Genomic DNA, 12,152 nt, shown 5'->3' on the forward strand with positions numbered 1-12,152 from the left:
AAAAAATATCATAAATAGCACACCTAGTGCCTTGCTTCCTGAGGAAATATTAGTGACCAATGGCATCGTTTTCATTCCTAAATAAATAAAGAATACTTAGAAATCAGTAACAGGAACATGAGATATTTAAAAGACAAATGATCAAGAGCTAAGTTACATACAGATGGAAAGTATAAATGTCAGTATCAGCATAGGAAGGAATCCATTTGCACATTTAATTTACCACAATCTTCTTCAACATGGGATGTTAATGGGAAAGTGAAGAAACAGGTCCACTCACACAATGTTCTTGAAGAGTAAGGTTCTGGGCAACTGTGATGAGAAGCATTTTTACAATGACTACCAGAGAAATGTGCTCATATCAGGACTAACCTAGATGCCCAAAGATCATCAGGTCATTCATGTTGTGGGTCCTTTTTACATTGTTTCAGGCAAACTTCTTGCTGCCATTGATGATTTGGGGCTGAGGAATCACACACTGGTCTTCTTTGCATCAGACCACGGAGGCCATTTGGAGGCAAGGTTGGGCCACACCCAGCTTGGTGGATGGAATGGGATATACAAAGGTCAGGAGGAGAGATTAATCCAGGGGTGTCCTTGTGAATGGGGTCTGAGTTACTCACTGTAATACAAATCCATGGCATGAAACATGAAATGAATGAGGCATAACAGGCTCAACAGGACTATTTTATCGGACATTTGGTATAAAATAAAGTGTTGGGCTGAACTCCTAGGATATTGACCTTAAATTACCAACATTTTAAAGGAACCCTCTAGACATTGCCTCCTTGATCATCCTATGAACTTAAAGAGCATTAGCATAAGTAGATGACTTAAGCCAGTAGCTAAATCTGTTGAATATCTAATCGCTGATTTCATCTACATGATGAATAGAATATAGAATAAGAAAAACTATGGTATAAAAGAGAATACAAAGAACAAAAACCCAAGTCTCCTTGGACATCAAGAAAGCATTGGTGTGCTTTTCTAGAGATCTGGCCAAGCTTGTCTCGAGTTTCACAACGAAGTCCACACCTACCAATTCCATGTCATGGTGTGACAAGTGGTTCATGAATATATATCCATCAGCCAACACTTTGATGTGGTCTAGTAACTGTATCCTGATGTTATAAGAAGACAACCTGGAACCTGTTCAGTACATTTAAACCTATGAACTAAGACAGAATCTAAAGTGTTTAGTAGGGGCAAATGGATCATTACTCATTCAAATATACATTGTATAGATTTGCACATGGTACAAATTATGATTTCTCTATGAACAAGATTGTCTTTGCATCTCTGACCAAAGGAGAAGAAAGTGTGCAGCTATGCCTTGCACAACAAAAGGGTGTGCTTAGGAAGCAAACAAATTCATAAAGAAAATTTTATAGTTTTTCTCATGAGAACGTTAATAATATCTCCATGTCTGAGTAGATTGTGATTTAAACTATGTTTCAAGTAATTCAACCTGTCAACATTAGAAATGTCCAAACCTGTACAGAATTCTTATAAGGGTTTATTTGAACAAAACTGATGACATATGTTTAGATCAAGATCTCAATTACAACTTCTTTTATCCATTTAAAATCAAGAAGCAAGCATAAGGCAGGTTATTGAAAGCAAGGTGGGGATTGGACTACAGTATAGATAGCAAGATTAGATGCTCTCTTGAGGGTTCACACCCCCTTCAAGTGGCTTTACTTTTGGTATTTCAGAGGCTGTTAAGCTGGATACACAAACACAATAGGCAAAGCTCACTTAAAACCTTTCACTATACAAAATACTGGGTTTGGTGTGACAACTCATCATGACTCACCAGTTAGGAATTTATAATCAAATCACCCTGTGAGGATACCTTCCATAGAATCTCTTAGCTTCCCATCTACCAATGAAGTAACAAAAATGCATTAACACTGTAGGATGGTCATTCCTCCTAGTTGACTCAAGAAAACTTTATTGTGCCCTGGCCAGGTTGGCTCAGCGGTTAGAGCCTCGGCCTGCGGTCCAGAGAGACCCGGGTTTGGTTCCCGCTAAGGGCACGTACTTCGGTTGCAGTTTGTCCCCGGCCCTGGTTGGTTGTGTGGGTGGCAGCCACTCAATGGGTCCCTTCACGTCGATGTTTCTCTCTCTCTCTCCCTTCCTCTCTCTCCCTCCCACTCTACCTGTACAAAAAATGGAAAAATATTCTCGGGTGAGGATAAAAAAAAAAAAAGAAAGAAAAGAAAAGAAAAGGAAACTTTATTGTATGGGGGTAATCCTAGTGTCCATTTATCATCTCCTACTTTCTGTATCACTAAATTCTCTAGTTTGGACAAGAAATTAACACTTACCTATACTATTCCTTTCAAAGTCTTTCATCACGCTAGACTCAGAATCCAAAAAACCCACATTCATTTCCACCTTCATGGAATTTATAGTCTCATGCAAAGAGGCGCACCAGAAAAAAAAATGTATTGGTAAATGATCTCATAGTTTAGAAGGCAGTAATTGTGAGAGGAAGGTAGACCATAGAATGATGGGAGAAAATAAAGAAGAAAAATTATGAGGTGAGGTTGCTATTTTAAGTAATGTCTTCACTGAGAATGTACCTTTGAGCAAAACCCTATGAGCTGCATGAGAAAACATGGTGTGGTAGACATGTACTGCTGACCCCACCAGGTATCTGCACATGGTGGGCACTGAGCAGGCACACACACTATTGATATTAAATTACATTTAAACAGTCTTATCACAGTGACTGTATTAATTGAAGCTTTATTGCTTTGCCTTGCAGGCGGGAAAGGCATGTCAGGCTGGGAAGGTGGGATCGTGTGCCTGGACTTTTCCGATGGCCTGGAAAATTGCCAACTGGCAAAGTGATTGAGGAACCTACAAGCTTGATGGATATCCTACCCACTGTAGCAGCTTTGTCAGGAGGAATAGTTCCTCAGGAGAGGTGACGTCATATAATCTGTGAATGGAGCTTCTTTTATTTTTCTTTTGAAAGATTCAGATCAAGGAGATAAACTCTATTTTATCAGGTATACTTTTCCCCCACTCTCCTGGTAATTTTCACCTTTGTATATGGCTGCGTCTATTGAGCGTTATTCATACACTAGGCATCAATTTATTAGCTCTGTGGCCCGTCTTAGACACGTTGTAGCTCATTTGGGTAGAGGATAAAGACAGGAAGGCTTAGAGAAGAGACTATGGCCAGTCAAATGCACCCATCCACGTAAAAGAAAAAAAAGTCCCCCAGATGTGGTGTTCAAGGTCCAGGAGGCTCAGATGACAATAGACATTCGACGGATATTTTGAACTCTATCACAAATAGTTTTAATTTCATTCTATTGCAGTGTTCTACTCCCTGGTAACTATTGACCTAGGTTGGTTTGCATCCAATTTTCCGATTCTTCATTGATAACAGGTTTATAAAAATATTCAATAGATTTAACTGACTTTCATATCTCTCTTCTAAGCCCAAAAAGTTATTTTAACGTTTCTTTCTTAGTTAACAGAGATTGTCTAAATTTGAGGAAAAGTTGAATCTAAAAGCGAATTAAAACAAAAATGAGAACTTTCCTTTTTTTTTTTTATCATTCATTTCAGCCAATAATAGGATTTAGGGGCAGTTCTTATAAAATAAAAACTGACTAGAGTTGTCTACTGAGAAAAGTCTTTATCGATTTCAGCTAAAAGATCCATCAAAAAAGATAATAGTGTTATTGCTCATTGAATTTTTAAGTTACTAAGCCAATCACAGTCATAAAAATAATTCTCTGAGATTTTAAGGGTGACTTGTTATTCGCTTTTCTACTATGAGGTAGGTTTTATGACTATTGTTTTCTAATATAATGTATGAGACACATTTTGGGTCACAAGATTAAATGTATAGTTTTATACAGATTCTATTGAATCCCTTTCTCTGGGTAGTTATCATTGGAAATGAAAATCTGATTGAACTGTTGAACTTTTGTGGCCTCAACTACAATGCTCATTCGATGGAGTACGTGTTCACATCTGCCGTTTCACTGTGAAAGCTTAGTTGTGTTTCTCTCCCTGAGAGCATGCATGGAGGCTCCTACATTCTCAGACACTGGTCGCTGGGCCCAGGGAATGTCATGGAACACACGAGCCTCCTGCAGGCAGCCTGGTGGCTCAGATCCCTTGCCTGACCTTCTTTGTGTGTGTCTCCAGGGTGATTGATGGCCGAAACCTCATGCCCTTGCTTCAGGGGAAGGTCCAGCGTTCCGAGCATGAGTTTCTGTTTCACTACTGTACTAAGTTCATCCACGCCGCGCGATGGCACCCAAAGAACAGTAAGTATACCTGCCCTGCACCCTGAAGATGGCTAAAGTATGGTCCCTTCTGTAGACTCTCCCTGCTTGCCTCCTTTTAATCCACCGGCCCAGTCCTTCTGGGGTAGGCTTGGCAATTAACATACGTTCTTTGGAAAGTTTCTCAGAGTGCTCTACTTGAGGAAGTCAGAGACATGACTTTTAAAAATATCAGTTTTGAGAAACACCTTATTAGTTTATTTTGTTCATTATAATCTACATATACGTGAAATCAGATGATATGTTTTTCTCTGACTGGCTTATTTCACTTAGCATGATACTCTCCATGTTTTTCCATGTTGTAGCCAAAGGTAAGATTTATTTTCATGTTTTTTTGTGTTTGTTTTTATCCTCACCCGAGGACATTTTTCCATTTTTTGTACAGACAGAGTGGGAGCGAGAGAGAGGAAGAGAGAGAGAGAGAGAAACATCGACGTGAAAGGGACACATCGAGTGGCTGCCACCCGCACGACCAACCAGGGCCGGGGACAAACTGCAACCGAGGTACGTGCCCTTAGCGGGAACCGAAACTGGGTCTCTCCGGACCGCAGGCCGACGCTCTAACCGCTGAGCCAAACCGGCCAGTGCCACTGAGCCAAACTGGCCAGGGCTCATGTTTTTATAATATTACATTATGTAAATATACCACAGCTTTTTGATCCACTTGGGTTGCTCACCAGTATACGTGGATACTTACCAGAGTCATGGATACTGAGAACAGATTGACAGCCATCAGAGAGGAGGGATTGGGGGAAGGGGAGAAATATGAAGGGATTAAACAGAATAAAAAAGTATATATCTCATGGACACAGACAACAGCATGGTGGTTGGCAGAAGGAAGTGGGGTGGGAGGAGGTAGAAGAGGGTAAAGGGGGATAAATGGTGACGGAGTCTTGACTTCGGTTGGTGAACACACAATACAATATATAGATGATATTTTATAGAATTATACTTATGAAACCTGTAAAAAAACAAGACCACCCAAATAAATTCAATTAAGGAGAAATATAATATCAATTTGGTAGTGTGTATCATTTTATTAGGGTCTTGTGATGTTCTGATAATGTTCTGAAGATTGACTGACATATAAGTTAATATGTGGACAAAGAGAAAGACCAGGAATTGCTCGAGAAGGCAGAAGAAGAGTCATGGACAGCTAGTCTCGGTGTCTCTGATGTGACTCTTCTTCCCCAGGTGAGGCAGTGTGGAAGGTTCATTACGTGACACCCATATTCCAGCCTCCAGGAGCTCAGGCCTGCTATGAGACCCAACTCTGTCAATGTGCAGGGGAAAATGTCACCTACCATGACCCTCCCTTGCTGTTCGATCTCTCCCGAGACCCTTCCGAGTCCACCCCGCTGACAAGTGACACAGAGCCGCTCTATGACTTGGTGATCAGCACGGTGGCTGATGCCCTGATGGAGCACAAGAAATCCATCACCCCAGTTGAGCTGCAGCTGGGTCCAGAACTGAATTATGAACGTGTGTCACTGAAGTCCTGCTGTGGGGTGTTCCCATTCTGTCTGTGTGACAAGGAGGAGGGCGAAGGGAACATACTATGAAGCAGCGATTGACAGAGCCGACAGCCAAGGGCCGCCAACATTGGCACCGTCAAAGGAACAAGGTATAAATTTGACCACCAAAAAATTCCTCTAAAACCCCAGATTATTAAATGTCAGTTGTAATACTGTCCATTCACTTCTTGGGGGATTGTCAGTGCTATTGTTTATCTAATTTCCAAGTTTTTAAACCTGGCTGTTTGTGCTGGGAAACACACCTGCTTCCCCATTTTTCTCATTTTCTCTCTTTCTCCTCAAGCAAACTCTTGATGCACAGAGCAAACCTGTGTGCATGAAAGTCTATGGTTGGAGACAAAACACCTGTCATTTAGATGGCAACTCATTAAACGTTTCTGCGGATGCTTCTGTCTTACAATGGGGTTCCATCTCAGTAAACCTAGTGTCATGGACAATCTCATAAGTTGAATATGTGTTTAATACATCTGATCTACCGAACATCGTAACTTGGCCCGGCCTGCCTTAAACATGCTCAGAACACGTACATTATCCTGCAGTTGGGCAATTTTCTTGAGGTTCATGTCAAGTGTAATTCTCTTCCTCCTCTTCTCAGCAGATGCAGGAAATGCAGACAGCATTTTGTGAACATGATGGGACGGGATATTACAAAATACAGTATTGCAAAATGAGGTCAACCCAGGTCATTAGGACTGTTGGTTGCTGACTTCATGTCTGTGGGGCTGACGGGGAGCCACCACTGAATGAATGTGGACAATGACAAGACCATAGGGTCCTGCAAACCACTGTCCTGGGACAAGATCAAAATCTAAAATTGAAAAAACAGTTTTGACTGAGTGACAATCTCTTTCACATCAGTGTGGAATCAAAAAATTGCTAAGTGAAACCATTGTAGGTCGGGGACCATCGGAGTGTAAAGTAGCCCTTCAGCAACAATAGGTTTTTTGGTTTTTGGTTTTTTGTTTTTTTGTTTTTCAAAATAAAACAGCAAGGCAATTCACTTTATTTTATTAACCTTTATTGACTTTATTGGAGTGACATTGGTTAATAAAATTTTATTGCTCTCAGGTGTACAAGTATATTATAACACATCATATGTATAGTGTATTGTGTGTTTGCCTTCCCACATCAAGTCTCCTCCCATCACCATTTATTCTGCCTTTACCCTCTTCTACTTCCACCACCCCTTTTCCTTCTGACAATAACCACATTGTTGTCTGTGTCTCTACATTTTTTCCTTAATCCCTTCACCATTTCCACCCAGCCTCCCTCCTCTCTGACAGTTGTCAGTCTGTTCTGTGTATCTCTGAGTCTTTTTATTTTGTCTGCTTATTTTATTCATTAGATTCCACATATAAGTACAACCACACAGTATTTGTCTTTCTCTAACTGGCTCATTTCACTTGGCTTAATACCCTCCAGGTCCATTCACACTGTCTCAGAAGGTATGATTTCCTCCCTTTTGATGGCTGCGTAGTATTCCATTGTGTAAATAGCACCACATGGAAATCCAAATAGCAACTGGTGTTTGATACTCTGGAAACCTTTTCAGCCATTGATAAAACATTATCCACAGAGCCCTGGATGCTTTGGCTCAGTGGAAGAGCATCGGCCCAAGGACCAATGAGTCCCTGGTTCGATTCTGGCCAAGAGCATGTGCCTCGGTTCTGGTTTGTCCCCGGCCCTGGTTGGAGTCCAACTGGAGGCAGCCAATCAATGTGCCTCTCTGTCTTCTTTTCTCTTCCTCCCACTCTATCTGAAGATAAATAGAAAAATATCCTCGGCTGAGGATTAAAAACAAACCAACGAACATTACCCACAGCAAGGGAAAAAATGAGAAGGGGCAATAAAAACCCAGAAGGGGCACCTGCATTGATGTTCACCATAGAATGTGCCAGAACTTGGCTGGAACTTTACTTCCATCTTAACTCACGTTCACGATTTAGGTGTGAGTCCTAAAGTTTTCTAGGGTGGCATTTAAAAATTGGGACAAATGTGATGGTTTCAAACAATATAGGGTTGTTCGTTCATCAAAGTCAAGGTGTCAGCAGGACCCTGATCTCTCCAAAGCTCTGGAGAAAAGCCTTCTCTGGTCCCTCTCAGCTTCTGGGTGGTGGCTGGTAATCCTTACCGCTTCTTGGCTTGTGGGTGTGTCCGTTTCATCTCTGCCTTTGTCTTCATGTGGATATCTTTCATTTCTCTGTGCCTGCACCCAGATTTCCCTCTCTCTGTAAGGACACCTGTCGCTGGACTGGAGCCCATCCCAATTGAGGAAGATCTCATCATGTTCACTCGATCCCATCTGCAAAGACCCTTTTCCAAAGAAGGTTCTATTCCCAGGCACCCAGATTTCGGACGTCAACCTACCTTTTCGGGGGACATGGTTCAACCAACTAGACCCCTCTGTAACAGATACAGTGTCTGCACCCTTGGCCAAGCCAGCTTCAAACCGCCATGCACACCCACCCATGATACCTCTCAAAGGTGTTGCATGAGGAGAAAGATAAGGACGTGTTTGATGTCTTTCCAACCAAACTCTAGTCTTTTACTGTCTTGACGAAGAATGAACATGAAAAATGAAAGATACACTAATAATCTCGTGAAATGGAATATGAAGTTCATTTTGTCTGTGTTTGCCCCGGAGAGAAGCCGGGTAACCACCATGGACCTTATTGACCACAGAACGTTGACTTACAAAGGTGGAGTCATTTCTCCGCTGTTCCTCATTCTAAGTCTCCAAGATGTCCCTGTCCAGTCACAGAGGCTATGAGGAGGTTCCCTTTGCATTTAGGAGGTTCTGGGACAGAATCTTAGACTGTTCGCCTGAGAAGCATCTTCCAAGATTGTCTCATCCAGTGCCCTTGTTATACTGAATGAAGAAGAGGACCTGCAGCCCTGACCCATGTGGCTCAGTTGGTTGAGTACCATCCTGTGCACCAAAAGGTCACCGGTTCGATTCCCGGTCAGGGCACATGCCCAGGATGTGGGCTTGATCCCCACTTGGGGGCGTGCAGGAGGCGGCCGATTGATGTTCTCTCTTGCATTGATGTTTCTCTCTCCCTCTGTCTCCAAAAAGCCATTTAAAAATTTTTTAAAAATATATTTTATTGATTTTTTTTCGAGAGAGGAAGGGAGACAGAGATAGAAACATTGATGTGACTGAGATACAATGGTTGGCCGCCTCCTGCACGCCCCCTACTGGGGATCAAGCCCACAACCTGGGCCTGTGCCCCGACCAGGAATCAAACGGGGACCTCTCAGTTGAGGGGACAATGTTCAATCCCCTGAGCGATGCCAGCCACGTGCAATTTAAAAATCTTTTAACAAATATTTAAAGAGTGAAATATCTGTAAAGCACTGCAAAGCAATGCCTAATAAACTAGGTGACCCTACACATCATCTATTCCACAATCTAGACCTCCACCGTTTGTCCAAGCACCCAAAACTGGCTCATTAACTAATCATTGAGCCAAACAAACGGATTAGCTATACATTTTTGTCTACATCTATAGTGACTTAAAATTATTGTCTAGGTTGATACTGGGGACAATTAAGCATGTGTGGGGGCAGGGGTTTATGAGATGTCTCTTTACCTTTCCCAGTATAGCTGTAAAGCCAAAATTATACAAAAGTCTTCATATAAAAATACTCTTTCTGTGGTCTCATCCGAAACACGGAATAATCTAGGCCTTGTTGAACATTCGACGTTTTTTATCATGAGAGCGATGTAACCACTAGGGGTCACACTAACATAGCTTCCCGTCCAGCTGACCCACAACCCGTCACAAACACCACTTCCTAAATGTCCACGTCTCTTTCACGTTTGCGAACGTATCTCCTACGTCGAAACTCCAACCCTAAAAGACAAATTGGACCGACACCCTTTGCAATGGATCGCAACCTATCCCCTTGAGTGGATCAATAAATTCGCCCCTCCCGCCTTGTGTATCTTGAAGGGCAATGATTTTGCCGATAACCCTCATGCTAGTGACTTTGTGGGGATGATAACTTTTGGGTAGGAAGAGTTGAGCACAAAAGTTAGAGAACGTGAGACAGACAGAGAGAGAATAATTAAAGCACATGTATATGATCAGGATTCATCCAAGCAGGAATACATGGTTCCCCACAAGTTTTGGGGATTTAATTGACTCATCCATTCTGCCGGAGGTAGGCATGCCTCGGGCAGCTAGAATAATCCAGGGACTGGGCTGAATGAGGAGCAAAGATATTCTTTCGTCTTTCCCGAGACCCTATTGTTCCAGGGCCTGGAGCCAGAGAGACGGACTCTGAAGGCAGAGATACACGGACATAACTCCATTCTTCACTGTGGCCAACACCCACTTCTTTGACCTTGGATCTATGTCATCTAAGGACACAAAGCAGCTAGTGGAAATGGTATTTCGAAATTTCAACCGTTTACGAAATTTCACTTTCGACGCAAGTGCGATTCAGGACCAAGTCCGACCTTGAATTCGGATGGACTTGCGGGTGGTATAGAGACACCTCGGGTTCCAAGGTTATGTGACCTCGGTGACTTGGATGGGTAAGCGGCTCCCGAGACCCAGCTTCTGTTCAGAGTCGGTTCCCAGAAGACGGTGGACGAGACAGACAACCGCGTTACCAGGCAGTCCCGTCCGTTGGGGTGACCGGACACCTCGGGGCGCAGGGTATTTCGTGACGAGCTGTGCCCCCTGGGTGAGGGTGATGGAGCAATGGACATTCTGCAGCGGAATTTAGCAGGATGTCCATCGGGTTGGAAAATACGCATTTTTGTTTCGGAGGGCTTGCCGTTATCCGACTTGAATTTTCATGGCATTTAAGGCCTAAAAACAATTTAAAAAAAAAAATTACAGTGTAATATTATTCTGAATTAGTTTCAGGTGTATAGCACAGTGGTTAGACATTTATAGAATTCACAAAGACGTCTCCCTCATAAGTCTATTGCCCACCTGGCCCCGTCCATAGCGATGACAATATTATTGAGAATATTCCCTGTGTTGTGCTCTACATTTTGTGACTCTTCTGCACCTGCCCATCTGTCCTTCTAACCCGTGAATTGTTCTCACCCAGCCCCCAGCCCCGTCCCGTCGGGCGACCACCAACACGTTCTGTGCCCCTGAGTGTCTCGGATCCGCGGATCCGTTTATGTTGCTCTGGAGATGAATTTCGTCTGCTCGAAGTATTGCTATTCCACTGTTTCTTGGTTTTTCTGTTTCCATTTTCCAGTAATATCTTTTTTCTATTCCTTTACGTTCCATCTCTGTCTGACATCCCCACGCAGAGCATCCACCTCTTGGATTCCCCAGCGAATCCAACTTGGAGAAAGATTCCCGAGGTCCACAATGTACCTTCTGTTCCGAGACCTGTGTGAACCCTGCTAATCCCTGAAGGTCCCCCTCGGCTCGTGTCTGTTCCTCCAACTGCCGGCGTCTGTGAGGATTCTTGCGGCATCTCCGATTGCGAATGCAGGCATGTTTTTATTTTATTTTTTTAGAGAGAGAAGAAGAGAGAGAGAAACGTCAATGAGAGAGGGAAACACCCATCGGCTGCCTCCTGCACGCCCCCTACTGGGGATCAAGCTCACAACCTGGGCCTGGGCCCTGACTGGGAATCGAACCCGGACCTCTCAGTCCACGGATGACGCTCAGTCCACTGAGCCACACCGGCCGGGCTGTAGGAATGTTTTTACACCCCGTCTCCTCACTTCCAAGGACCCTGAAGACATGGGTGACATCTTCACCTCTCTGCCCCTTCACGGACAGAATTTCAAAACCAGTGCTTGTTCAGCCAACTCGGAAATCCTCAACCTCTGAGAGCCCCAGAGGAAACATGTTTAGCTTCACAGGTGCCTGGGTTTGTTGACCGTCTCTGCCGTCGGCTCGGCCAAGCAGCCACGGACGACACGCACGTGAATTAGCACGGCCCTGCGCCAGGAAGCAAGGTGCCGCTGAATATCGTCCTTCCGGGGAAGCACTTAAAACGTTTTAAAATATGAAAAGCATTGTCAGGTCGTGGGGCCTAACACACACCCAGAGGCTGATTCGACCTGCAGTGCGTAGCCAACCGCTGGAATAAAGCGAGGGAGATGTATACTTCTGCGACGGACCCAAAGCCTCGGAAAATTAAACACATCCGTTGCCTTTCGCTTTCCTGTCAAACCACGTCACGTTTTCGGAAGACACATGCTATTCTCCTCCGCCCCTTAACTGGCAATCAACGGCACATGAACCTGGGGCTGCAGAATCCATTCTAAGCCATTTGCTTTTTAGAGAGGTTTTCTATTTATTTTTACTTATGAGTC

At 43.5% G+C, this 12,152-nt stretch overlaps 1 protein-coding gene across 1 annotated transcript; it reads left to right on the forward strand.

Annotated features, from left to right (window-relative positions):
- The first annotated feature begins 376 nt into the window (after positions 1–376).
- On the forward strand, positions 377–5,878 carry LOC118635567 (arylsulfatase F-like). Its single transcript, XM_036270197.1, is given in 5 exon segments — positions 377–566; positions 2,774–2,803; positions 2,806–2,935; positions 4,177–4,298; positions 5,511–5,878. Coding segments are annotated over 5 exon segments (840 nt in total).
- Positions 5,879–12,152: the final 6,274 nt, after the last annotated feature.

This window comes from Molossus molossus, unplaced genomic scaffold, assembly GCF_014108415.1.
Source record: "Molossus molossus isolate mMolMol1 unplaced genomic scaffold, mMolMol1.p scaffold_m16_p_2, whole genome shotgun sequence".
NCBI lineage: Eukaryota > Metazoa > Chordata > Mammalia > Chiroptera > Molossidae > Molossus > Molossus molossus.